This window comes from Eremothecium gossypii, chromosome VI (assembly GCF_000091025.4).
Source record: "Eremothecium gossypii ATCC 10895 chromosome VI, complete sequence".
NCBI lineage: Eukaryota > Fungi > Ascomycota > Saccharomycetes > Saccharomycetales > Saccharomycetaceae > Eremothecium > Eremothecium gossypii.
Window position 1 is genome coordinate 236,463 of NC_005787.5, and position 25,513 is coordinate 261,975.

The following is a 25,513-nucleotide window of genomic DNA, read 5'->3' on the forward strand; positions in this document are numbered from 1 at the left end:
TTGTGTCTCCTAACATGCGCCGTTTGGCGGCTCAGTGTCCGTTGTGGTAATTGCAACACCTGTTTGTGGCGGCAGGTTGGTCCCCATCGGCTGCACCACTACATTCGAGGCGTCTATGGAGGGTTTCGGCAGGTTACGCTTTCCGTACCTGCCCCCTTTCCGTTTCCCCTTTGCAGAGTGGAGGATATTCAGCTCAATGGAGAGCTTTGTGCTGTCAATACCATGCAGGAGCTCTTCAGCGAGAGCTTCATCTATCGTTCCTTGATCCGGTAACACCGGGGTGTCGTCTACCTCAATCACGTCGCTTTCGGCGGCGACAACAATCGAGCAGCTATGGCACAGGTTTTCAAACCAGCACAATGCAAGAGTAGCAGCACACTTGACGCACTTGTTGGTTGCCTCTTTAGAAATGCCGTTATGTGGAGGTGATTCCAAGTTGTCATATTGCGCAAGAAGAAGAGAACATGCCTCACGTTCCATTGCTCTTAGGCCAATTGTAGTGTAGCTGTTAACAAATGTGCATGCCTTATAGTTTTCCATGTAGAATTGTAAAAGAGGTGCACCAGACGAGATGGTGTGGTTCAAAGGCAAATATGCGCCGGTGTTCGAGTCAGAATGGTGTTGAGGACACAATATCTTCGGTTTTACCGTATATATTTCGTCCCCATCGACCACATGCGTAGGACTATTTGCAATCGCCACCATATACTTCTTGAAGCATAATGTAAAGTTTTTAGAGTCTTGGGCACATGTAACATGAAACTTAAAGGGACACTTATCGCATCTAACCAGTCCCCCACCTAGCATAGTGCATATTCCACACTTTACGCCATTGTTCTTTAGCAATGTTGGGCCAATATTGTACACTGGCTGATAATTGGTCGCGGAGCCAAACTTTATCTGTTCATTGAAAAGGGCGCAGATTACATGGCACCAGTTGCCATTTACATCGGGTTTGAGTGCATCGGGGACTGCTTTCTTGAGTCTTTTCCTGCTAGAATCGTGGTCAATTTCGCGTGCCATACACAAAGTGCATTGGTAATTTGTGGAAACGAGAACGTTCCGGTCATTTGAACATGGATCGCACAACCAAAGAGCTCCTGGAGAAACCGATGTCCTCGGTTTATTGACACCATAGCAATATGTATGCACATTGAGACCGCAGTTCGAACACAAAAGTTCATACTCATCGGTTTTAAATTTTCCGAAGCATATGCAACAAAAGTCCCTCGGCTCTACAGCATTTGTTGCCATTAGGTTATCAACTGACACTAGCGTATGTGCCCTGGAACGCCCAGCCGAAGAGGGCGGCGTACAACTTTTTGACTTATTTGGACCACTCTTCTCTACATTGGTAAATGCACCACTGTGGTTTTTGCGCCATACAGCATAAGATGCATTGTGTGAATTGTACTCTCTGAGGATCCCCTCATACTGCATGTGTCTTACAATAGGAATGTCATTGCTGTTGAATGGAGATTGTCTCAGGGATAGCTGTCTCTGATGGTTGTTCTGGCCATTGATGAGCGCCAGGTCCTCAGTATGGTCAGCATTATCATTAAACATACTACCAAAGAGCTTATTATGAATAGCTTCCGGTATTTTTATATGTTCAAAGTTGTTGTCGAGCGTGATTTTTTCTGTGAATTCTGGCTCCGAGATACCAGGTATATCGAGCAGAACGGCCGTATTTTGAAGTGTTTTCTGAGTTTTTTGCCTTTTTGGCTTCTGAACTGCCCCCAGCTGTTCCACAGAAGTGGTTGAGTTCAATTCCGTTTTCATTTTACTTCCAATGGCCTCTAAGTTATGCTCCTTTACAGATAGTAGGTGCTTATTCTTCTGTTGCATTTTCTGCTCCTTCTTTTTCAATTCCGCAGCATAATGCGCAATATAAACTTCCAACTCTTTCTTCATATCTGATTCTGACATCAAAGATTCCGGTATTAATTTCTTCACCAACTTGTTTAATTGTGCGTGCGCGCTTAGGCAATTGCGTTTCATCTTTATCAATCTTTCGGGATTTGATATTATTTCTAGCCTTTGCTTTATTATTAGTTCCATATCTTGTACCAGCTCCCACTCTACCATTTTGGTTTGTGCCTGTGCTGGGGAAGTTTTCACTACCGATTCATTAGGGTCATCAAGAAATTGCTGAAGATTACTCTGGACATTATTCATGCTCGGCCCATTCAGGCGCTTCAAAACGTCGAGTGGCGCATGCCATTTAACTGCGTATCTTCTCCACATCCGAGCACAGCGAATACATAACGCTGTTAATTTATTATCATCCTTTGTTATTTGCTGAGAGGGGGCCTTTTCCGATGTATTGGTCTTTTCATTCACTCCTGTTTTCATCCTAGATTGTACCTTTTCATCGTCACAGCCACCAGTCACTCTATACCACAGGGGCGAATAGTCTACGTTGCAAAACATGCACTGGAAGCAGGCCTTAACTTTACTAATCTGCTCTGAATCAAAACAGGATTCGTCAACATGTCGCCACTGTTTCGAGACCTCCTCCACTTTTTCGGTGGCTATTCTTTTCCGTTTCCTGGTGCTGTCCGATGGTGTATTCTCTGGTAGCCCATCATCGTACTTCTGCCTACCCCTTTTACTTCTGCCTTTAAAGTTCCCCCAGATGCGACGGCCATTCGGAGTCTTCTTCCAATAATAGTAGAATCGAACAATCATTGACATGGGTTGGCTACCGACATATTTGCATACTGGATGAAGTTCGCTCCCATGCTCGGCTACAGCATTTTCGAACTTCTCCACTTCCTCTTCTGTTAAAGTAGGTTCCTTCAAGGTCTTGCGGGTCATATTATTGCGACACCAAGTAAATGCAGCCTCCAAATCAAACCGACAGTCCACAAGCGCTTTCAAGACCATATCCAAAAAGTTCGTAGCTTGAGGCGTGATTCCGAGCGGTTCGGGCAATGTACTGGAACATCGCTCCAAATATGCGTCCAGTGTTTCGGGTGTGATCTTAGCGGTGTCCAGAGACCATAACAGTTCTAAACTGCTGTCCTCACCCCGCTCGCATTCTTCGCCAGTATAAGGCCGGGGCAGCCATTCCGGCTCGTTACAAGAGGACCACTGCACCTTGTTACCGACCCTAGAACACTTAATCGGGTACGGCAGAACAAGAGCTGTGGATAAGCAGTCCTGCAGGTGACAGACCAGTCGTGAACCAAAGTACTGGAACCACCAATTCTCGAGGTTGATCCCCTTCCCAAGTTCCCGAAGCGCTACGCTACTGAGCTTTTCAAACTCGCTTTCCTCTGCTGCAGACATCTGGTCGGAGTTGGTCTCGTTATTTTGCGTCCGCACGCAGTCTGAGCATATCCAGGACACACCTTTCGCTGGCTTACGGTCAAGTGGGGGATCAAAACAGAAAAGATGGAGCGGCACCTTACAGGAGTCACATCGCAGCGACTGCGCCTGTTCGCACCACTCGCGACACTGCCCGCATCGCTGATCCCACAACTGCCCGTCCACCTTGTCGGGCACGTTTTCCCCAACTATATACCGTCGCACAACGTGCTCTAGCGGGTACTTTTCCTCAACATAAACGTGAGGATATCTTTCGCTCAGCGCCTCAAGATACTTTGAGCCGGGGCCCAGCGCAAGCAGCTTTTCGGTGCGCCACACGTCGTAGTAGCTCAAGGTGTACCGGTCGAACAGCTGGTCAAACACAAAGTAATTGGGCCGCGTCGCATACCCCTCCTCTGCATCGGAGCGGTGCACAACCGTGCACTTGCCGCGGTACGAATGCAGCGGACACAGGTCACTGTGCAGGGACGCGTACAGCAGCCGCGGGTCCGCATTCTGCGGGTTGTCCTGTATGTCCCGCGCACGGTAGTACCAGTTCATCCGCGCCTGGAAGTACCGTGCCGGAAACACATGCGCCACCCCCTCCGACACCGCGTCCTCGATCAGCTTGCGGAACTCCGTCTTGCCCACAAACTCCATCACCCGCCCGATATAGTACGGCTCGCCCGGCGGCTCCGACACCATGTAGATGTGCTCGTCCCTCCGCAGCAGTGTGCTGCCCCCGTGGACCACCACCTGCCGGCGCACATCCACCAGCGCCTCTTCCAGCTCCAGGATGTTCGAAAACCGGCTGTGTTTCCGGCACGTCGGGGGCAACGACGGTATAAAATTCCACCCCACACTTCGATCCTGCAGGTACCATTGATACTTGAAATTGCTGGCCCTTCCCCGCCCTCCCGCACGTGCTCCCCCGCGGCCGCGCCCCTTCTCCAGCTGTTTGATGCGCCGCGCCAGCTCTGCATCTGCCATCTTTTCATTGTAATTGATCTTCTTGGCTGCGTTCCGCCTCCGGCCACCGCTCCCAGGAGCCTCGGGCATTCTGGTGTATGATACAGTACTTCAGTACTACCTTCCAGGCTCTCAACACCTTGGTAGAGGCTATGGTGCTCTACAGCCTGCAGTAACTGCTGGCATGTTGTGTCAAAATTTTCCACCAAGCTAATTTTTTAATACTAAGTTATGGCTGCTCTTCTCGATAGCTAAAAGCGCTTGTGAGGCCAGTGTTAGGGTCTACGTGGATCCTGTACGTGCTTGGACGGATTATAGACCAATGGATTCCAGAGATGCGCCGGAAGTACCGGGGATTCGACAGCCTGCGAACGTCACGACGGACCTGAAGATGATCATATGCAAACTGCTGAACTCTCCCAAGCCCGCGAAGACATTCCCGGGATCGCAGCCAGTCTCATTCCAGCACGTAGATATCGAGGAGAAGCTGCTGGCACAGGACTACTATGTGTGTGAGAAAACGGATGGGCTCCGGGCGTTGATGTTGATAATCATGAACCCAGTTACAAAGGAACAGGGCTGTTTCCTAATCGATCGCGAGAACAACTACTACCTGCTGAACGGATTCCGGTTTCCGCGGCTGCCGCGGGCCAACCGCAAGGAGCTGCTGGAGACGCTGCAGGACGGGACGCTGGTGGACGGGGAGCTGGTGGTGCAGACGAACCCGGCCACGCGGCTGCGGGAGCTGCGGTACCTGATGTTCGACTGTCTGGCGATCAATGGGCGGGCGCTGGTGCAGTCGCCCACGAGCTCGCGGCTGGCGCACCTGGGCAAGGAGTTCTACAAGCCGTACTACGACCTGCGCGCATACTATCCCGACCGCTGCGCGACGTTCCCATTCAAGCTGTCGATGAAGCACATGAACTTCAGCTTTGACTTGGACCGCGTCGCCGGATCGCTGGACAAGCTGCCGCACGTGTCAGACGGGCTAATCTTTACCGCGGTGGACACGCCATACACGGTCGGCGGGAAGGACTCAACGTTGCTGAAATGGAAGCCGGAGCAGGAGAACACCGTCGACTTCAAGATGATCCTTGAGATCCCCGTGGTCGAGGACGACACGTTGCCGAAGAAAGACCGCAACCGTTTTTACTATAACTTCGACGTGAAGCCGTCATTCCACCTATACATTTGGCAGGGTGGGCCGGACGTCAACACACGTCTCCATGATTTTGAGCAGCCGTTCTCGAAGAAGGAGCTAGAAATACTGCATAGAACATACAAGGTTTTCGCCGAGTTGCAGATCAGTGACGAGCAGTGGGCCAAGATGAAGGCATTGGAGCAGCCGCTCAACGGACGCATTGTTGAGTGTGCGAAGGACCAGGAGACGGGCGAGTGGAAATTCCTGCGTTTCCGCGACGACAAGCTGAACGGTAACCATGTCTCCGTCGTGCAGAAGGTGCTAGAAAGCATCAGCGACTCCGTGAAGCTAGAGGATCTAGAGCATATGATTCCGCGTATAAAGGCTAGGTGGGAAGAACGCAAATCGAAAAAGAGAACACATTCATCTATTTCCGGGCCGATGCTGCCGCCTGTCGCCGAGACGAAAGCTCCGCGCGAGGCGACACAATCGCGGTACATCGACGACGAAGATTGGTCTGACGAGGCTGATGATGACGATGAGGACAGCCTCAAGAGGGCCAGAATTGAATAGTCCAGGTCTGTAGTAGATGCATGAGATTACGTACTTCATTATTTACCCCTTCGGACTCGCTATATACAGATGGCCTTCATAGTTACAATTAAAATGGGTATAAAGTCAGACTTTTCAGCAGCTCGCGTAGGTTACCGTTGCCACTCAGCAAGTACTTTTCGTCGACGAGTCTTCCCTCGCGCCTATTTTCTTGGTCCTTCTCCGAGAGGATGCCTGCCTTTGCATAGAAGTCTACTAGCTCTGCGACCTCGGGCTTAGATAGAGGCTCAACACGGAACTCCTTTACACCACCCTTTAGCATCATCTCGGCCAAAACTGCGTCGTAGTTGTATTTGGCAGCATATGGGTCGTGCGGGGTCTGTCCTAGGCCGGTGGGCAACGTTTTCGTCTCTCTGTCAACCCCAGAGGTAGCCAGAACCACACGGCTATCTTTATGGTTGAGCTTCGTGGCACCCGACACAAAGTTCATGATAATCCTGCCAAGCTGCAGCTTTAGCACATGGATGCTCCTGCAGGATGTGTCTTTGTACGCACTTAATGGCTCACTTAAAATGCGCGAGAAGTTATCGACCGTCAAATACACAGGAACCGCTGATTGTGCCACAAGCTCGTCAATAACTGCCTGGAAAAGCATGCCTCTGGCCGCCGGGGTTGTCTTCATGGAGAGAAGGTCATATAGTGTGTTCTTCCCGGGAACCAGGCGCGTCACTCTCTTCGAAGCGGATTCTCTCGTGTCCGCCACAGGGAATTTGTACTCCTGGGTCAACGCGACGGACGACAGTACCGATTTCTTATTGGACTTCAGTATCTTCGTGAGCAGCTTCTTCAAGTACATCGGCTGTGTGTACTGCTCTTGCTCGCCCGTGGTGTCATGCCGAAAATCGTTACGACCGTTCAAAAACAGCTCCGGGTGGGAGATGTTTATGATCACGCTGCCCTTTTCAAATGCCGCAACCTGTGCTTGCGCCAGCAGCGTGGACTTGCCCACGCCCGGCTGGCCGGTCAAAATGACCCGCTGATGCTCCGTGCCAGAGAGCCGCTCAAGCAGCTGCCCCGTTGCCTCGCGTGTGTAGCAGACGGGCCGCGAGAAAAGCTCGTGAAACTGCCCCAACCTGAAAGCTCCTATGCGGTGCAGGAACTGCTGCTGCTCGCCGCTGAAAACTGCCACCTCGTTCTTCGGCTCCGCCGGATTGAACACTGGCAGCTCCAACGCAGGCGCATTGGCATTGAGCTTAGACGTCCCAACCGCAAACTTCCAGGGCTTGTAAAGCGACCCGCTCACGACCTTCTTCACAACAGGCTTCGCTGCGGCGGTATCTTTCTTGTTGTAACCCTTCTTCTGCGCTTGCTTCCTTGCAGTAGCCAGCACACTGCAGCTGGAAGAAAAAGCCCTCGCTTGTAATCTCAACATCTCGCACACTATTCAATCGACCGAGAGCGATGTCACACACGACTTGCCGGCGATGCTGATATCACACCAGTTGGATGCGATCTAATAGCGGCATTGAGATTATTCTGTCTGAAAATTTTTCATATCATCCTCAACGTAGCAATAGTAAAGGACCAAGCTATGTTGGCTAATTAGAGAGAGGTTATATACAAGCTAGCAAACTATGCATCCGATTGAGTGGTGGGGACCTCGGTAGCAGTTTTTGGCTGCTCTGCCGAGATCGTATTGTCTCCAGCCGGGGTTTCGGGGGCCTTCTGCGCCTCCGGTGAGGCGTTTTCTTGAGGCGATGAGCTGCAGGGCAGCAGAAAGTCAATTATGCTTAGCTGGATCTTGGCAGGGTCGTGAGACTTGGTGGGCTCCCCCTGGGCGCCCGTGACCTGGTTGAATGCATCGATGTAATTGAAAAAAGCGTTGAAGACGTTCTCATCGACCTCCTCCTTGTAAATCTTGTCGTAGATGTGGACCATCTTGAACGTGTCCATCTCTTTCTGATAGTTGCGGAAGTCGATGGGCTCATAGCCAAACTCCAGCAGGCGTTTGTTGTAGCCCTCGTAGACCGGGCTCTCCAGCAGGAGGCCCAGGGCCGGCGCCTTGGGGATGTTGATCTTCTGGGGCCCGTAGGACTGGGCAATGCGCTCCGGGGAGCAATTGCAGCGGGCCACCAGGGTGGCCATGGAGATCATCTTCCGAATCTGGTGCAGCATGAAGGACTGGCCGTGGATCTTGATGGAGACCCACTCAGTCTTCATCTCGCCGATCACGAAGGGGTCTGACACAGTGATGTCCTTCATGAAGCGCACGGTGCTGGGGTCCTTGAAGTCTTTTCCAAGCGTGTAGTTGTGGAAGTTGTGCGGACCCAGGTACTGCTTCATCGCTTCGCGGAAGCGAGCAAGCTTCGCGGAGGACACACGATAAGATCTGCGGTGTGCGTTCTCCATCTGTTTGTATTGCTTCACCTTCTGGTACAGGCCGCTGTTTTCGTCGAAGTCCTCCTTGCTTGGCGCGACGTAGTTGACAATCGCGTCCTGCTCCTCTTGAGTGAATTTCTCGTCGACCGCCTTGCGGAACGCCTCCCAGAAGTCCAGCGATTCCTGGTCTCTGTCAGGCTTTTCAGAGGCGGCCTCGCCGCATTGCTCGATCGTGCGAGCCAGGTACGTGTTTGGCTTGGGGCCTATGAACGAGTAAGTTGGCAGCAGGTACTCGTACCACCTCGACCCGCACAGCTTGCGGCAGTCGAACGCCTTGTTGACACGGCTAATGCCCCAAACACGGATTCCCGGGGGCAGGTGCTCGTTGATCTTGTCCTTGATGGCCGGATCTTCGATGATCAGCTTCAGGGAGATCACGTTTCCGCCCGCGTGCACGCCCTTATCCGTCCGCGCGGCGCGCATGAAGCCATTCTTCTTCAGGTCCGTCGAGTTGGCCCTCGAGATCGCGCCTGCCTTGACAAACGCCTCGAACAGCTCCGCCTCAATGGTCCTGTTGGGAGGGTTGTACTGCATCCCGTGGTAGCCGGTCCCACAGTACCCCACCATCACGGCTACCTTCCGCTTCGGCAATCTTGCCTCCTTCTCCTCGGAAGTCCCTGCTAGAGCCACGTCAGAATCCTCGGTACACGGTCTCTTGGCTTCCTTGTCACTGTCGTAGTCGGCACGCCGGGCTTTAGTTTGCTTGTACAAAGCGCCCCTCTTATAAGCTTCGTCACCAGGTTGATCATCGACATATCCGGTACTGGCGTCACTAGGCATTTGAATCGGTAAGTGGGCTTCTCCAGCAAAGATTCAAGCTATCTCGACGGGATTATACCTTGTTGTGGTGACACTTCGCCATCGCGGTAGTCAAATTTTTCATGTGAAAAATTGAGACTATGGGGTACACAATGGAGAAGCCCGTATGAAGATGAGCGGCTGCTGAAGGCTAAGATGTGTTCATAGATACCTGCTGTGTATCATCTTGCCCTGCTGGTCAACTGGTCCTACAATTGCTACCGGAAGGCCTTGTGTCTGCTTCTCTACAGCTTGGTCGGAAGCTCATCGCCAAACAGTGCTCGAGCTGGAGCTTTTCTTTTTCGTCCATCCCGAAAATTTTTCAACTAAAATAGCGTGCGATGAGCTCGTTACTGCGAGAGCGGTATCATCTAAACCGATCTAAAGAGCACTCTCTCACGCCTAGCAAGCAGGTATTCCATTGAAGGAGCGGACATGAGACAGCTAACAGAGGAAGAGACGAAGGTGGTGTTCGAAAAGTTGGCGGGGTACATCGGACGGAATATTTCCTACCTGGTCGACAATAAGGAGCAGCCACATGTGTTCAGGCTGCAGAAAGATAGGGTTTACTACATGCCAGAGCACATTGCGAAGCTGGCCACATGTGTTGCGAGGCCGAATCTGATGTCGCTGGGCATCTGTCTTGGGAAGTTTACAAAAACGGGGAAGTTCAGACTGCACATTACGGCGCTAACGGTGTTGGCGCAGCATGCGAAGTACAAGGTATGGATCAAGCCCAATGGCGAGATGCCATTCCTGTACGGCAACCATGTCCTGAAGGCGCACGTTGGCAAGATGTCGGACGACATACCGGAGCACTCGGGTGTGATCGTGTTTTCGATGCATGACGTTCCATTGGGGTTCGGGGTCAGTGCCAAGAGCACGTCAGAGGCTCGCGACCTGCAGCCCATGGGCATTGTTGCATTCAGACAGGCGGACATCGGTGAATACTTGAGAGACGAGGATACGTTGTTTACGTGAGTGTCGGATTCTGTACTTATGTATATAACATAGGATAGAGATGCTATCCACAGCATGTATAGTAAACTTAGATATGCGGGAAGGGCTTTAAAGTACTATGTGCACGGTCACCTGTGGCCTGCCTTCTTCTGCTTGGGCTTTTTCTTTTGCTTGGTGATATCAAGGTTACTTTCGGCCCTTTTGTCCACAACCCCGCCCTGCGTCTGCTTACCGTGCCGCTTCTTTGGTCTATAGGAGGAGCGGTCGCGCAGTGGTAGCCACCTCTCAGGATCGGGCTGCTTCTCGGGGTCAAATGCCTTGGGCAGCTTCGGCTTCCCGGTCCGCCGCTTCTTGGATACCTTCCCGGCGCTGGCCTTGGGGATTCTGCATGATGCCTCTAGTGGATCAACGCCGTTGGCAATTAGAGCTTCCACATCAATATCGCGCACTAAGTCCGTAATCATGTCTTCCGACAGTTCATGCTGATCGGCTGGGTTTAATACCTTGGCCACCAGGGAATCAGCAGGACGCACCTCTGCCAGAGCAGCAAATACATCTCTGGCACTGCCTAGCTGGTTTTCGAGTAGTTGGAACCCAATGAACTTCCAGTAGTCATAGGACTGGCGGACGTTCACAGGGTCGAAAGACTCAGTGATTTCTGCCAGATGGCGCAGCAGGCTGCGCTTCCTGCGAGTCTGCTTGTATAAGTGTACAAGCAGAGAGGAAACAAGCTCCTTGTGTGATTCAGCAGCCATATTTTCCCAGTACTTTTCGCACAAGAGGATAGCCCGACCGATATTTTTGGCTTTTAGTTGCAACTGCACGGCAAGAACGAGTACCCCGACGGCATTCTCATCCTTCTTCGCAATTAGACTCAAAACATGGTCAAATAGCGTCTTAGCCTGCACAGTGTAGGATTCCAGACAAACATTATCCACCAACTTGGAATACTGTGCCAAAGTTCTGGAGAGAATGGTGCTTTTGGAACGGATGATGGTGTTGCTGAAAAGTCTCATGAATAGCAAGTTCGCCTGCAGACGCAACCACTGGTCGTGAGAATACGTTTTCGACGAGCTGGAAGCCAGCCGCTCTGCGTCGAGCTCCCGCAGCACCAATGGGAGGTTGCTGTTTTCGCTGTATCTGGACAAATCATCGAGGGACTTCAGGTTCGTCTTGATTATACTCACCAATGGTGAAACAGCAGAAACCTGCTTCTGTAGGTCGGTTAGCAGCTTCCTGCTCTCTTTCTTGCGGCCCAGAAGTTGCGTGACGTAAGCTAGCTGCAGCTGAATGGTGTGCACGTCATCTTCAACTTCTTCGGCGCGTGCCAACTCCAGAGCTCGCTTCAGAAGCGACTCCGCCTGCTCCAATTGGCCCTTCGAAGAACACACCATCGACTCATTCAACAGCATATCGTAGGAATCCTCGACCAGCTTGCCGCTCACCTCCGCGACAGCCTCTGCAGGCAGGAAAGCTAGCGGCACGCGCTCGTTGCACGCCAGTTCCATGCCATCGTCGGCTTCTTCCTCGTTGTGCGCGGCCAGGTACTTGTACGTTCTGAACATATCCGAGTAGCGCCCCATCTTGTAGTCAAACTGCGCCCGCACGTGCAACAGCGGCCGGAGCTCCGCCGTCACTGTATCCTGCGCCAGGCTAGCCTCCACCTTTTCCGCAACCTGGGCCCACTCTGTCTCGAACGCCGCTGACTGCCCGAGCTTGTAGAAGGTGTACAGCTTCAGCAGCGCAAACCGCCCCTCCTTGCACACGTCTGCATACTCCGCGAACACCTCCATGGCCTGCTCGTACCTATCCTGCTTGATCAGCGCTGTCACGCATTTTTCTAGTGCTCCACAGACGTCATCGCACCCGTTAGCAACGAGCTCAAGGTACGCTGCTGCGACCTGCGAATGCTCGTCCTTGCTGCTGCTAAGGTTTAGTCGCTCGATCAGCGACTTGAGGTCCTTACCAGCCATTTTTAATCCAATTAATAAGCAATGGCTACCGATTGTCACCCGCAGAGAGGATCGTCCCTGGTACGTTTGAATAGCTCCTAAGTTTCTGCACACTTGTTAAGTTAAGCAGAGCTCAACGTGAAAAGTTTTATATCGTAACTAGTGCCAACTTGAAAAAACTCTCGAGGTACCTCTGGCGATGAGCATGTTGATGAACGTCTCAGAATGAAAGTAAGGTCCTAGCTGTGCTTCACATTAGTACCAATGTCTTCGGTTGGCATAGCTTCGGCCAGTTTGTGGCTGCGAGGGCCGGTAAAGAGTGCACTGAAAGGAAGATGGCTCTCTTGCGAGCAGATGCGCAGATATGGGACGAAATCAGCGCCTGCAGTGAGGAAAGGCGGCCATAGCAAGAAGGCGCGCCAGGCCCCCAGCCTTCCGTTTGTGTTCGGTAGGCACAAACAGCTGACTGGGCCGGAATTCACTCGGCGCACGCGCATAGGCAACCTTTCGGACAAGATCACCAAGTTTGAGCAGCTAAAACTGCTTCCCGAAGTGCGCGAGGTGATGATGAAGGTGATTGCCAGTGAGAGCGTATTGAACAAGAGCCTGGATGACGAGGACTGTGGGCTGGACGACAAACGGGTGGCCGCTTTCTTGGGGCAGGTGCAGCCCACGCCGATCCAGACGGCCGTGATCAAGAAGATGGCGAAGACGCTGATGGAGCCGCAGCTACAGGTGCACATGGTTGCGGCTGAGACCGGGTCGGGCAAGACGATGTCGTACCTGATGCCGTTGGTGGACTACCTCAAGCAGGAGGAGCAGGCTGCGGGCACCGAAGAGGGGCGCGCGAGGCTGGGAGCCCTGCGCTCGCTGATCCTCGTTCCGACCCACGAGCTGGTCGAGCAGGTATACATGACGCTCGAGAAGCTCCAGGAGCCACTTCAGCTCAAGACATTCAAACTGGACAGAGACACTCCCTACAAGGACATCGTGGAGGCGTTCAAAGGCAGGGTCGACATCATGGTGACTACCCCGGGCAAGCTGCGGGGGCTGTTCAAGATACGTATGCTGCATAGGCCAGACCGGATTCTGTCGCAGGTGAGGTTCGCGGTAGTGGATGAGGCAGACACACTTATGGATCAGTCTTGGGTGCAGGAGACCTATAGCTGTATCAAGAGCCTGCGAGACGCTAACCACCTGGTGTTCTGTAGCGCTTCTGTGCCCATGGAGTTCGAGAAAGCGATGAATAAGCTGTTTCCAAATCTGCAGGTTGTGGCTTCTGAGAAGCTCCACCGGATCAATAAACACTCCAACATTAAAATTATAAACGTAGCTCTGAGGCCCTATAATGGTTCCAAGATGAAAGCGCTTGCGCAGGCGTTGTATGCAATAATGAAAGACGGGACTAGTGAGGGTTACGAAAAGCGATGTGTTGTGTTTGTGAACGAAGCCGACTCCGTCAATAGCATCGTTGACACACTACGCGACAAGTTCGGGCATGATGTCCATGGCTTGACCGGCGAACATTCTCTGGACGACAGGCTCGCGACGATCGCCCCCTTCATGCGCTCGCCGCCGCGCATCCAGGACCAGGTGCGGCCGTCCGAGCTAAAAAAGCCCCAAGAGCGGCGTCTGCCCAACTCGAATATCAAGGTCGCAGACTCCAAAGACAATGGGCAGCGATCTGTGAGCAGCCCATTGAAAGTCCTTGTCACAACTGATGTACTGTCTAGAGGCATAAATTTTAAAGGCGTGAAACACGTCATCCTCTATGATGTCCCTGCCAAGTCGATAGATCTGGTTCATAGGGTTGGGCGGACCAGTCGAATGAACGAGAGAGGTCACGTCTACATCTTCGTTGGTAAAAAAGGCTCTGCACAAGCGAAGGGTCTCAATCCTGTAGTAAAGAAGAATAGGCCAATTCAATAACTTAGCATGTAAATAGACAACACCTGCAACATAGAATAAGTACTACAGGTCTGACCTGTTCTACCAGAACGGCTTGTTCTTTTCGATCCACGGATGCTTCTTGACCTCCTTCAGCGGGATCCGGTCCCCGGGGTCATACTCAAGTAGTCTGCTGATTAGATGTCGCGCCTCAGTGTCGACGTGGTCTGGAAAAATCAAGTTGCGCTTGAGTATTCGCTTATATGTCAATTCCTTCGACTCTTCCTCGAACGGCGGGGACCCCACAAGTAGCTCATACGTGAGCACCCCCAAGGCCCACACGTCGACCTTCTCGTTATACTCGCGCGACCGGATCAACTCCGGCGACAAGTAGTCCACCGTTCCGCATAACGTCTTCCGCTTGGAGCCCTTAGGCGTAATCACACTCCAGCCGAAGTCCGTGAGCTTGATTGTGTTGTTGAACCCGATGATGATGTTCTCTGGCTTGATATCCCTGTGCAAGATGTTGCGCTCGTGCATGTAGTCAAGCGCATCCGCCATCTGGTACACATAGTACGACGCTACCACGTCGTTGAAGTGGCTGCGGCCCTTCAAGTGCTTGTACAACTCCCCGTTGACCAAGTACTCCATGAGCAAGTACACGCGCTTCTCGTCGTGGAAGTACCCGTACAATTGCGTCAAGTTAGGGTGTCGGAGCGAGGACTGGATCTCCACCTCCCGTCGGAACTGCTTTTCGATGTTGTATTGAATGATGTCTTTCTTCTCCATCGCCTTGAGCGCGCACACAAACCCGCTCTCGATGTGTCGCACGCAGTACACCCGTCCGAACTTCCCCTTGCCGAGAACCTTGCCGATCTCGAAGTCCGCGAGCTTCAAGTTCTGCAGCTTCGAAAGCGGCACCCCGCCGGCCCGCGCCTTGCCCGTCTTGTGTGCCTGGTTGATAGGCGACACGTTCTTGAGCTCCGAGATTTCTAGCGTCGGCCGCTTGCCCGGCGACATTTCCTGATTGCGGATGGGCGAGAGCACCTTCCCGGGATTCCGGTAGCCCTTCCCCGGCTGCACCCGCGCCTGCGGTGGCGCCCCGTTCGTTGCTGTGGTCTGGTTTAGCCTCATGCTCAACAGTAGATTTCGCTGTTTCAACGAGCTGCGCCTTTGGTCCTTCTTGAGAATCGCATCAGCGTCCATTCTGCCTACTTCAGTCCTCGGTGTCAAGTGCACTTTGTCCAGCACCCACCCGATGCGTAGCGCTGTTGTTTTGTAGCTTTTCGAACATGCTTGCGGAAGCTTTTGTTCTCGTGGCAGCGTTTATAACCTGACCAGACAGCACTATGGACAGTGCAGACGACAGCGTACAAAGTCTGTGACAACTGGTATATCAAGCTGAGAAGACGACGTTATCATTCAGCTTGATTTACTTAGCATATATATGACTCGGCGTATGGAAGACGTACCCCTGGACACCACGATGTTCCCGTACTGGCAGCGTTTTTCGTTCTGCCTTGTGGAATATTCGCTAGCTCATCGACGCTGAAGAGATAGAGATCAGGAGACCTGAGGGAGATATGGACGTTTCCAGGCTTGAGAAACTGCTAGCGTGGGGGCTGGAGCATGGCATTAGACTTCCAGAGCATGTGAAGTTCTGCGAAGCGCCAGGAAAGGGCATTGCGGCGTTTGCCAGCGATGAGGTTGCAAGCGGGGCCGCGTTTGAGCTCCCCCATGAGCTAATTTTGACCAGCGGGCTTGCGCTAGAGCACTTCAATAAGACCAGGGATGGCAATATGTGGCTCAAGTTGCTGCTGGCGAAGATGCGCTTCGGTGGCGGGCCTGTGAACGTGCGAGGGTGCGACGTGGCAGCCAAGTTTGAGCCCTATGTGGCCTGCCTCCCTGCTCGCGTCGGCTCGCCATTGGAGTGGCCAGTGGAGATGTGGGCGCTGCTGCAGGGTACGAATCTGGGCAAGTCCGTGGGCCAGAAGCTCCTGGAAGTTGTGCAGCAGTGGCGCGACATGCTCGCTGCGCTGGGTGCTGAGCTGGACACGGCAGTGCAGGCGCAGGCGGCGGCGGCGGCAGAATTGCTAGCTGCCGGGGTGGCTGAGTGGCCGGCGTTCCACGCGAGGGTGGCTGGTGGGCCGGCAACGAGCTGGCTGTCTTTCCAGGCGTTCCTCTGGGGCCATCTTATGTTGACGTCGCGTGCGTTTCCAGAACGCGTGTTAAGATCGGACTGCGATGAGTCGGCAGTGGTGCTACTTCCGGTCCTAGATCTGCTCAACCACAGTACCGACGCGCGCGTCGAATGGTCGGGGAAAGATGGATTTACGATCCGGCAGCTGCAGCCCCTCCGCCAGGGCCAAGAAGTATGCAACAACTACGGAGGCAAGAGTAACGAGGAGCTTATGCTGGGGTACGGATTTGCCATAGAGGACAACCTGTTTGACCATGTTGCCCTGCGAGTGTGCCCCCCTGCTGCGACAGTACAGGCGATGCTTGACGCAGGCCTTAAGTTGCCCACGCTGGACGACTACACAACATATGCGTTTGAAAGACACCCGGCCACCTCTTCAGTGCACGATGCGTCTGCTTACTCAAAGGGCGTTTTGTTTCTGCTAGGGCGTAGCAACGTTGCACTCGAGCAACTTTTGGACCTGTTTGCGTTCCAAGAGGCAGCCGCCGAGGAGTGCCACAAAGCGCTTCGCTGTCGTCTGCAGGCCATGCAGAACTTGATAGAGTTGCTAAGAGGGCGCCTGCATGTAATCCAGGAAGGTGAGATGGCGGCCGATGAGCAAGAAACAGCGGCTAAGTCATACCCGCAGGCAATGGCAACTGTTCGCATATACCGCAAGCAACAGCAAGAGCTCCTGCGTGCAGCGGTCAAAACCCTGAAACGGTGGGAAAAAGAAACATTGGCCGCCATCAAGGAGAAGACCGTGGCGTTCAAGAACGTTACGAAACACGACCCTGGTTTTGTGGACGAACTTCTTCCTGCGCTATTCAGCAGTGACGTTGAGTTTGAAAATTACGACGACATCTTGCTCTTGTGGATAATTCTACGGGGAAAGTCATCTGTCGAAACGCCAAAGAGGTTTCAGTCGCTATTTGCCGCGTATGTTACGTATGCACGGGGCCCCGCAGACCTTTCGGAAGACTTGCAGACGATGTTTGAGAGCAAATACAGAGCCTGGTTCCCAAAAGGTAGCAAACAAGTATCACTGGATGAAGTACTTGACGCTGCATCGTTCTTTATGCGGCACTCTTACGTTAGAGCATCTACCGGTGAGAGCATCATAATTGTAGAATAGTTAGTTGATAGTAACTACAGAACGACGTTGATGTGCACTAGCGCGCGAAGAAGTGAATTAGCAACCAGTAGCACAAGCAAGCACTGCTTGGCGCGGCACACACTCATTTTATGCTTGGTTGATTGAGCTGCAGGCGATAATACGTGCCTCCATCTCGCTGCCGATCGCCTTGCGCTGGTGTGAGTCGCCATACGGCTAATCACGTGCCTTCATTTGTTTGACCTGAATATTTTCCAGCCTCTTCGCGGTGTGCCCATCGCATCGCAACAACTTAAAACAAAGCAACGCGGCGTCATAGCTCAGGTTATTGCGGTTTTAAAAGGGATACTAAGCTGCGGATTGCTTTCCAGGACATGTGTGGAGCCAATTTAGACGCAGAGGAGCCTTTCCTAAGCGGCATCCCAGGCTCGGCGATACTAGCTGCTGTACTCGCTAGTTACATCGGTACTGGCGGCCGTATCAGCATTGGATGTGTAGTTACGGCGCTTTATCTCCTCGCAAATATCGAAGCTAAGAAGAATGCCAGTTTTGCGGCTGCCCTAGGTGTACCAGTTTCGGGCAAAGGTAAGGGCTGCTGTGGGGGAAAGAATGGTGGTTGCTGTTCTACTAAAGCTGCAGCAAAGCCTACAGGACACAAATGTTCTTGTTCGGGAGCCAAGGTGACCAAATCCAAGGCTCCAGTGGCAGCATCAGCTGCCGCTCGCAGCCAAGAAGAGGCATTTCCAATTGCAATAGACTTTACCAACTCGTTTAAGGCACCTCAAAGTAAAGTCCCCCCCGTTAAGAAAACACCAAAGGTCATATCTGGGACAGCGAAGAAAAAACAGAAAGATGCATTTATCAAGAGTGGACTGACTGTTTCTAATGAGAAGTTGCTAGCGTCGCAGATCTACATTTTCTACAGCTCCTTACAGGGGGCAGCCAAGAGATCCGCGGAGCTTGTCCTTGCGGAACTACGGGAACTGAAACCTTTGGAACTAGAACCTATCTTGCTTAACTTGGACGAAATTGATGATCTGGATAAGTACTTTGTCGATGTGCCTTGTGAAAATGCACTATATGTCTTGGTATTGCCCTCGTATGACAGCGACTCGCCACTGGATTTGTTTTTAGAGACTCTCGAAGAGAACTTTAATGACTTTAGAATCGACAATTATCCATTGCGTAAATTAGTTGGTTACTCCATTCTTGGTATTGGTGATTCTGAAATGTGGCCGGAAAAGTTTTGCTATCAGGCGAGAGAAGCAGATTTATCTATTGCAAAGCTGGGTGGACGCAGAATCTATCCAGTTGGCGAGGTCTGTGTCAAATTTGGAGGTGATCCAAAGGTGGAAGAATGGGCTCGGCTTTTTGTTGAAACGCTGCAAGACGATGAGCCTATGCTTTATGAGTATGATGAGAGTGTAGAAGATGAACTAGATGAGTCTTCCGACGCTGCTGCTGAGGCTTTAGTTGATCTTGAAGATATTGGCAATGGGTCAGGTGGGAATGGCACAGGAGCCCTGAAGAAGATGGTTGCAAAGGACAGTCCAACTTATAAAAATTTGACTAAGCAGGGTTATTCGATTGTGGGATCACATTCCGGCGTGAAGATATGCAGGTGGACCAAGAATGACCTGAGAGGCAGAGGCTCCTGCTACAAACATTCGTTGTTCAATATAGTTTCGAGCAGATGTATGGAATTGACCCCCTCTTTAGCATGTTCATCTAAATGTGTTTTCTGCTGGAGACATGGAACGAACCCTGTTGCTAAAAACTGGAGATGGGAACTAGATGAGCCTGAATTTATTTTGGAGAATGCTTTAAAGGAGCACTACTCGAAAATCAAACAGATGCGTGGTGTGCCTGGTGTCATTGCTGAACGCTTTGCAAAGGCTTTCCAGGTTGCTCACTGTGCCCTTTCGTTAGTTGGTGAGCCCATCTTGTATCCATACATCACTAGGTTCATTGAACTTCTGCACCAAAAGAACATATCCAGTTTTTTGGTTTGTAACGCGCAGCACCCCGACCAACTGGAAGCTTTGGGCAAGGTGACGCAGTTATATGTATCGATTGACGCCCCTACAAAGACAGAGCTGAAGAGGGTTGATAGACCCCTTTACAAGGACTTCTGGGAAAGACTCATGCGCTGCTTGGAATTGCTACGCACTTCCCAGGCCCACCAACGGACTGTATTCAGACTCACCCTTGTCAAAGGTTTTAACATGGCAGACGTTAGCTCATACGCAGATCTAGTGCAAAAGGGTATCCCTTGTTTCATTGAGGTTAAGGGAGCCACATTCTGCGGATCCTCAGATGGGAACGGAAACCCACTCACAATGCAAAATATTCCATTCTACGAGGAGTGTGTCTCTTTCGTCAAGGAGTTTGTAGCCGAGCTCCAGAAACGTGGATTGGCGTACGACATCGCTGCGGAGCATGCTCACTCGAATACTGTTCTTATCGCCCACACAAAATTCAAAAGGGGTGATAAGTGGTATACACACATTGACTTTGAGGAGTTCTTCAAGCTGTTGAACTCTGGAGCATCATTTACCCACATGGACTACATGGCGGAAACTCCAGAATGGGCCCTATTCGGCAATGGTGGTTTTGCGCCAGGTAACACCAGATTCTACAAGAAGAAGAACAGAAAGGACGAAGCAAGCGTCCGCGAGGGCAAACTAGCATGAAATATCCTTTAAAACCCTTGAAGTAGCTTATTTTATCTTGAAATTGGATGACAATGCCGTCCTTTGAAGTTTTCAGCATTTTGCTCTACTCATAAGTAGAATAACAGTTTATAAAAAGTTAAAGAACGCTTGGAATAGGCCATAGAGAAAGCATGAGGTCAATGTGCTGTGCTGTGTCTCCTTCATGGTGAGGTGTATGTTCTAGGTGCAATACGCAATATGCCAATATCGAACTCGCTAAAATCATGGTGAAAAAATACAGTTGTCCTCTTTGCGCACTACTTGCAACTTAATAATAGAGAGCGTCGTGGGCCGATGATGACCCCCTTGAATATTGCCTTGATTCACCCTGATCTGGGCATCGGCGGAGCAGAACGTCTAGTGGTAGATGCGGCCATTGGCCTTCAGGATCAAGGGCATCGTGTTACTATCTATACTAGCCACTGCGACAAGAACCACTGTTTTGAGGAGATCAAACGCGGGGATTTAAAGGTCGTTGTTGTGGGTGACTTCCTACCGACAAATATTCTTGGGAAGTTCTTTATCCTGTGCGCCAACTTGAGACAGCTCGCTCTGGTGTTCAAGCTGGTGATCAACGGCAGCATTGATAAGCACGATTTGTTCATTGTGGACCAGCTTTCGACATGCGTTCCGCTACTGCACCTATTCAGCGCTTCCGGTCGTGTGTTATTCTACTGCCATTTTCCCGATCAGCTGCTGGCACAACGCAAGAGTCTGGTATCGAAGCTGTACCGGGTACCGTTTGATCTGCTAGAGCAGCTCACAATGGGATGTAGCGACTCAGTTGTGGTAAATTCGTATTTCACTCGTTCTGTCTTCTTTGACACCTTCAAGATACTGAGATTAAACCCCCGTGTGGTATACCCATGTGTGGCCATGGACGAACTTCCAATAGAAAAGATAGATATTGGATTCTATGACCAGATTATTGGGCCAAACAATAGGTACTACCTAAGCATAAATCGGTTTGAGAGAAAGAAGGACATTGCGCTAGCCCTTAATGCCTTCAAGGCTTCTAAAGAGGGCCATAGTAGTGATACAAAACTAATAATATGTGGAGGATACGACAGCCGAGTGGCGGAAAATGTGGAATATCTGAGCGAACTACAGCTTATTTGCGAGAAAGCAAATATAGCACATGTAACTATATTCTACAGCGAGTTTAGCAGAACTCCTGAGCATTATACTTTTCCTACCGGCGTGAGGGAGAAGAAGGTTATATTTCTGGCATCTATATCGTCGTCACTAAAGGAATTGCTCCTTAAGAAAGCCCAATTATTGCTGTACACGCCCTCCCGTGAGCATTTCGGGATCGTGCCACTGGAAGCTATGAAGCATGGTACTCCCGTGTTGGCTGTGGATAACGGTGGACCGCTGGAAACAGTTGTTACTCTCAAGAGTGATAATCAAGATACCGCTACCGGATGGCTGAGACGTGCGGACGCTGGAATATGGGCAGAAGCTATCGACGAGCAGGCAGAGTATGTCAAGAAAAATCCAGGCATCTTCGCTACTAACGGGCCGAAATGGGTCAAAGACAAGTTTTCCCGTGATGCTATGACAAGCTCATTTTTGCACAACATAGATAATATTTTCATGACTGATAGAGTAATTCAGCCGTGGGCTGTCATGGTGATCCTCGCTGCGAGCTACATCCTGTGGCGTTCATCTCACGTTTTTGGTGATGCATGTAGATACATATATCTCCTCACAGGTGGTATCCTTGTTCTACGTTCGAGATATCTGCTTGCCATCTTCTGGGTCCTTCTGTTCGTAATGCAGCCGCAGCTGTCCGTTGGTGTTGACACAATAACTGCCACATTGAAGCCAAAACTATAGTACTTATACATAAACGCATATTTATTTCTAGTTAGTTAGTTACCTCTGCTATCATACCCATTATTCAAGCCCATATTAACCATTCCTTGGTTCTTCACGTTCACGGGTGACCCAACGCCGCTGTTGTTCACCATACTGCCACTAACGTTAATGGGACTACCTTGCATCAGCTTCGAGGCAGTATCAAGTTGTGCACTTGCATCCTCGAGACGTTTACGCTGTTGAATTCTCTGTAGCTGTTCATTCTGCTGTTGCTGCTGTTTCTCTTGGGGTAGGTGTTGTCGTTCGTGGTGCTGCTGGCGGTGCTGCTGCTGCTGTTGCTGCTGCTGCATAAGGAGCTGCTGCGTCTGGACATCGCGTGGCGTAATAGGCCTGTCCACAATACCTGTTAAATTCTCCATGGTCTTGATATCGCTACCCTGCTGTGGGCGGTATTGAAGGTGTTCCTCGGAAACATGCGCTGGCATCTGCTGCTGTGGCAAAGAATGTGTGATAGACGGCATATCTTGCATTTGTTGCGCGGGTTGCTTCATCCTATGATGTTGTATAGCATGTACGTGCTGTGGTGGGGATCCTTGAGGAGAGTTCTGGTTCACTAGCTGCGGGACGCGAATACGGAACGTGTACTCGGTAGTCCGGTCCAGATCTATGCACCCGACGCGAGAGTGAATAGCGCCATAGCCCGGCGTACTATAGCCTGGGCGAATTGAAAAAGACGAGGCAAACATTTCTCTCATCCTAAAGTATTTTGTTCTTGTCTTCGTAGACGTAAGGATGTTGGTCTCCAGCGGGAGCGGCAGTGATCTGGAGACCCCGTTCAATACCTGCGTCGTTTCCTCCTCCGGGGAGAGTATAGGAACATCCTGTTCTTGCTCTTTATCAAGTAGCTTCTGCTTCTGTTGCTGGTTCAGCGGTTGGCCCTTGGCCCGCGCTCCTTTGGAAGCATTCTTGATGTGGTTCTTCTTCTGGTACTCAGTGAGCAACACATCAAATGGTTTGCTCCTCCCTTGCACGGCGCGCTTCGCGCCCATCGAATGGGACTTGCATGTCAACGATCTCCCACAAACGCCACGCTCCGGCAGTTCCACGCCGCACTGCTTGTCCAGGTCTACCAGATGCGGCTCCGTGGGGTTGCGCTGCTTTACCTTCCGCTGCCGCTTCGTGCTCGGGGTCGCCACCTTCCGCTGCTTCTTTGAAGGGCTCAGCTCCATGTCTGTCGAGCTGCTCCGCTTCAGCTGCTTCACAGTCGCCGGGGACATCTCCGGCGGGGGGCTCTTCGCGCCGTTCTCGCTCTCCTTCCGCCTTCTGCAGTGCTCCTGCAGGTGCACCAGCAGTGCAGAGTACGCTATCGGCCGGCCGCAGTCGTTGCAGACCCTATAGTCCACCGGCGGCTCCAGAGGCGCTACCGTGTGCGACAGGTACGCCGACGTCAGTTGCTGTGCGCCGAGCAGTGATCCCGCTGCTCCGTGTTCGCGCTCGTCCTCCAAAAACCGCTCACTCGAGCTGCTCTTGGCGATCGGAATCAGGTCTTTCCACCCGCTGTTGCCCTCCGTATCTAGGTTGCCAAGTCGTATGTGTGTCTTGAGCCTCTTGATGTTCGAGTGGATATCAGTCATAATACGAATTGCAATTCCTGCAACCTAAGGCGGCCCCAATACCAATTCAAGAGGCCTGTCGTGTAATCCGCGGTATACCTGGCTCTCACAACCTTTCCCTGCCGTCTCCTGCTGCGAGACCTCTCTGGAATGGTGCTGATGACCTCAAATGTGCCTTGCAATTTTGTCAGTGCAGCCTTGCAGAAGAACTCCCACTAAGAAAGTATCCGTTCAATCTGTAGTAGAAATAGACCGCTAGCTACGATCCAATAACCTTGTGTCGTTACCGCAAATCCAGTGGCGTGCTGACCGTCCTTATGATCTTCGTCTGCAAACTGAATAGGTGTCGACCAGAATGGACGGTATCACCATTCGTCTTGAACGACAACGATCTTCACCGTTACACAGCTTCTATATACCTGCACTGCAGCGAGTGGCTGCGTGCATGGAGGGCGATGCAATCCAATACGGACGTGGCAGGGTGTCGCTAGAGCCTAGATGAAGTGTATGCGACGCAGTAATATGATACAGATCAAGTTAACAGAATAGGGCCCGAAAATCGGACGTTTGGCCCAGGAAGAGGTGGTCAGAGCGCGAGCGACTCTGTAGACGGCCAGGAAGAAGTGGAACCTGAGACCCTCGCGGGTCATGATGCTTGGGGGAGTCAGCGGTGAGTCCTTGCGCGGCCACTTCTTGGTGTCGTGGGACATGTCGACGGGGACGTCAGTGACGACACCGGCGACGGGCACGTGGGCCAGGTACTTGGTGTCCAGCGCGCTGTTGACGGTCCAGAGAAAGAGCTGGATGCCGCTGCGCTGGAAGCGCTGCCACTCGGCGTGGAACTCCGGAGCCCATGTGGCGACATGATGCAGGCTGACGGCGTGCAGGCGGTAGTCCGGGTGCGCTAGAGTCTCGGAGTAGTCGAGGAACTCGGCAGCCTGGTCAAGCGACAGGCCGATGTACACTAGGGGGAAGCCACGGAGGATGGTGGTGGAGACGCCATACTCGAACCAGTCCAGCTGCCACAGCCCGAACAGGATACGCGAACGCCAGTAGTCGAGGTCGTCAACGAGAGACAGCATCTCGTCGACAGCGCGCACTAGGATGAGTCTTTTGTTGGTCGCCTTGACGTCCAGCAGCAGCTTGACATTGTCGTGCTTCATGAGCCACAGGAGCGCATCACGCAACGATAGCATTCCGATATCCGGGTGGCTTGCAAGGCGCAGTTTCTGCAGCTTGCGCCACTCGGTGTCCGCGATAGACATGCTGCGGTCGTACATACGGCCTGTGTCCATGTCATGATTAATCACCACGACGCCGTCGTCCGACATCTGGATATCCGTCTCGATCATGTCGACGCCGGCCTCGTACGCCTTGTCATACGCCAGCAGCGTGTTTTCTGGGTACTTGCCTCTGTAGGCCCTGTGTCCTATAATCTGTGGCATCTGCTGTTTCCGGGTCCTGTCGGGTACGGGGAGGGCTTGCACACCTAATTGCTAGTTTTATATGCTGGGCCGCATGCGATGGCAGGGAACAGCTTGTTGGATTCCGCAAAACGGACGGGTAAAAATACACCGGAAAAAAAAACGGTCTGCCCCCCACCCCCTTCCCTGCATTTGCCAGTGGATTCCCATTCATACATACGCTCTCTACATACGCGCTATGATATAGCTGGCCCCGCCCTGCTTCGAAGGAGAAAGACGCACCAAGGTCGTGTGGCGTGAGCCCTCCCCTTGAAAGTGTTCCAGTTTCGCTTCTTTATCCCCCAATGAACATCTTAAACTGGGACATGAGTCTTCAACGCCACACAGACTCCTGTAACTGGCTCAATCCTAGGATATACTTGAAAGTGTTTTGTATCAGGGCCTGCCGCCGGCAACGTACCGAAATTGCTCTCACGTGATGCTTCTGAACTGGCCTGGTCGAAGCAGTCCCGCTCGTTGCCATGCAAATATAAGGGCAAAGCACTGGAAACATTACCAGTATGGCTGGCGTGCAAACTTTTAGTTTTGTTCTTCCATCTTGGGAATTATGTGCGGCTACTTTGACGTCAGACAATGGC

At 51.9% G+C, this 25,513-nt stretch overlaps 13 protein-coding genes across 13 annotated transcripts; 6 read left to right on the plus strand and 7 right to left on the minus strand.

The window, feature by feature from the left end:
• Positions 1 to 9: 9 nt before the first annotated feature.
• SNT2 (DNA-binding E3 ubiquitin-protein ligase SNT2) lies at positions 10 to 4,371 on the minus strand (the record flags this gene model as incomplete). The annotated part of the gene is made up of 1 exon (NM_210796.2): positions 10 to 4,371. One exon carries the CDS (start codon positions 4,369 to 4,371, stop codon positions 10 to 12), a length of 4,362 nt encoding a protein of 1,453 aa, NP_985442.2.
• Positions 4,372 to 4,603: 232 nt separating this feature from the next.
• CEG1 (mRNA guanylyltransferase) lies at positions 4,604 to 5,995 on the plus strand (the record flags this gene model as incomplete). The annotated part of the gene is made up of 1 exon (NM_210797.1): positions 4,604 to 5,995. The coding sequence occupies one exon, from the start codon at positions 4,604 to 4,606 to the stop codon at positions 5,993 to 5,995; it is 1,392 nt and encodes a 463-aa protein (NP_985443.1).
• An 88-nt stretch (positions 5,996 to 6,083) lies between these two features.
• Positions 6,084 to 7,406, minus strand: RSM23 (mitochondrial 37S ribosomal protein mS29; the record flags this gene model as incomplete). Its single annotated transcript, NM_210798.2, has 1 exon — positions 6,084 to 7,406. One exon carries the CDS (start codon positions 7,404 to 7,406, stop codon positions 6,084 to 6,086), a length of 1,323 nt encoding a protein of 440 aa, NP_985444.2.
• A 200-nt stretch (positions 7,407 to 7,606) lies between these two features.
• PUS1 (pseudouridine synthase PUS1) lies at positions 7,607 to 9,193 on the minus strand (the record flags this gene model as incomplete). The annotated part of the gene is made up of 1 exon (NM_210799.2): positions 7,607 to 9,193. One exon carries the CDS (start codon positions 9,191 to 9,193, stop codon positions 7,607 to 7,609), a length of 1,587 nt encoding a protein of 528 aa, NP_985445.2.
• Positions 9,194 to 9,646: 453 nt separating this feature from the next.
• On the plus strand, positions 9,647 to 10,192 carry NIP7 (ribosome biosynthesis protein NIP7; the record flags this gene model as incomplete). Its single annotated transcript, NM_210800.1, has 1 exon — positions 9,647 to 10,192. One exon carries the CDS (start codon positions 9,647 to 9,649, stop codon positions 10,190 to 10,192), a length of 546 nt encoding a protein of 181 aa, NP_985446.1.
• Positions 10,193 to 10,299: 107 nt separating this feature from the next.
• Positions 10,300 to 12,144, minus strand: SRP72 (signal recognition particle subunit SRP72; the record flags this gene model as incomplete). Its single annotated transcript, NM_210801.1, has 1 exon — positions 10,300 to 12,144. The coding sequence occupies one exon, from the start codon at positions 12,142 to 12,144 to the stop codon at positions 10,300 to 10,302; it is 1,845 nt and encodes a 614-aa protein (NP_985447.1).
• Positions 12,145 to 12,387: 243 nt separating this feature from the next.
• On the plus strand, positions 12,388 to 14,052 carry MRH4 (ATP-dependent RNA helicase; the record flags this gene model as incomplete). Its single annotated transcript, NM_210802.1, has 1 exon — positions 12,388 to 14,052. The coding sequence occupies one exon, from the start codon at positions 12,388 to 12,390 to the stop codon at positions 14,050 to 14,052; it is 1,665 nt and encodes a 554-aa protein (NP_985448.1).
• A 60-nt stretch (positions 14,053 to 14,112) lies between these two features.
• On the minus strand, positions 14,113 to 15,216 carry IPL1 (aurora kinase; the record flags this gene model as incomplete). Its single annotated transcript, NM_210803.1, has 1 exon — positions 14,113 to 15,216. The coding sequence occupies one exon, from the start codon at positions 15,214 to 15,216 to the stop codon at positions 14,113 to 14,115; it is 1,104 nt and encodes a 367-aa protein (NP_985449.1).
• Positions 15,217 to 15,593: 377 nt separating this feature from the next.
• Positions 15,594 to 17,324, plus strand: RKM1 (protein-lysine N-methyltransferase; the record flags this gene model as incomplete). Its single annotated transcript, NM_210804.2, has 1 exon — positions 15,594 to 17,324. The coding sequence occupies one exon, from the start codon at positions 15,594 to 15,596 to the stop codon at positions 17,322 to 17,324; it is 1,731 nt and encodes a 576-aa protein (NP_985450.2).
• Positions 17,325 to 17,677: 353 nt separating this feature from the next.
• TYW1 (putative tRNA 4-demethylwyosine synthase) lies at positions 17,678 to 19,996 on the plus strand (the record flags this gene model as incomplete). Its single annotated transcript, NM_210805.1, has 1 exon — positions 17,678 to 19,996. The coding sequence occupies one exon, from the start codon at positions 17,678 to 17,680 to the stop codon at positions 19,994 to 19,996; it is 2,319 nt and encodes a 772-aa protein (NP_985451.1).
• Positions 19,997 to 20,311: 315 nt separating this feature from the next.
• On the plus strand, positions 20,312 to 21,856 carry ALG2 (GDP-Man:Man(1)GlcNAc(2)-PP-dolichol alpha-1,3-mannosyltransferase; the record flags this gene model as incomplete). Its single annotated transcript, NM_210806.1, has 1 exon — positions 20,312 to 21,856. One exon carries the CDS (start codon positions 20,312 to 20,314, stop codon positions 21,854 to 21,856), a length of 1,545 nt encoding a protein of 514 aa, NP_985452.1.
• A 35-nt stretch (positions 21,857 to 21,891) lies between these two features.
• On the minus strand, positions 21,892 to 23,472 carry SGF73 (deubiquitination module subunit SGF73; the record flags this gene model as incomplete). The annotated part of the gene is made up of 1 exon (NM_210807.1): positions 21,892 to 23,472. The coding sequence occupies one exon, from the start codon at positions 23,470 to 23,472 to the stop codon at positions 21,892 to 21,894; it is 1,581 nt and encodes a 526-aa protein (NP_985453.1).
• Positions 23,473 to 23,945: 473 nt separating this feature from the next.
• PGC1 (phosphatidylglycerol phospholipase) lies at positions 23,946 to 24,896 on the minus strand (the record flags this gene model as incomplete). Its single annotated transcript, NM_210808.1, has 1 exon — positions 23,946 to 24,896. One exon carries the CDS (start codon positions 24,894 to 24,896, stop codon positions 23,946 to 23,948), a length of 951 nt encoding a protein of 316 aa, NP_985454.1.
• Positions 24,897 to 25,513: the final 617 nt, after the last annotated feature.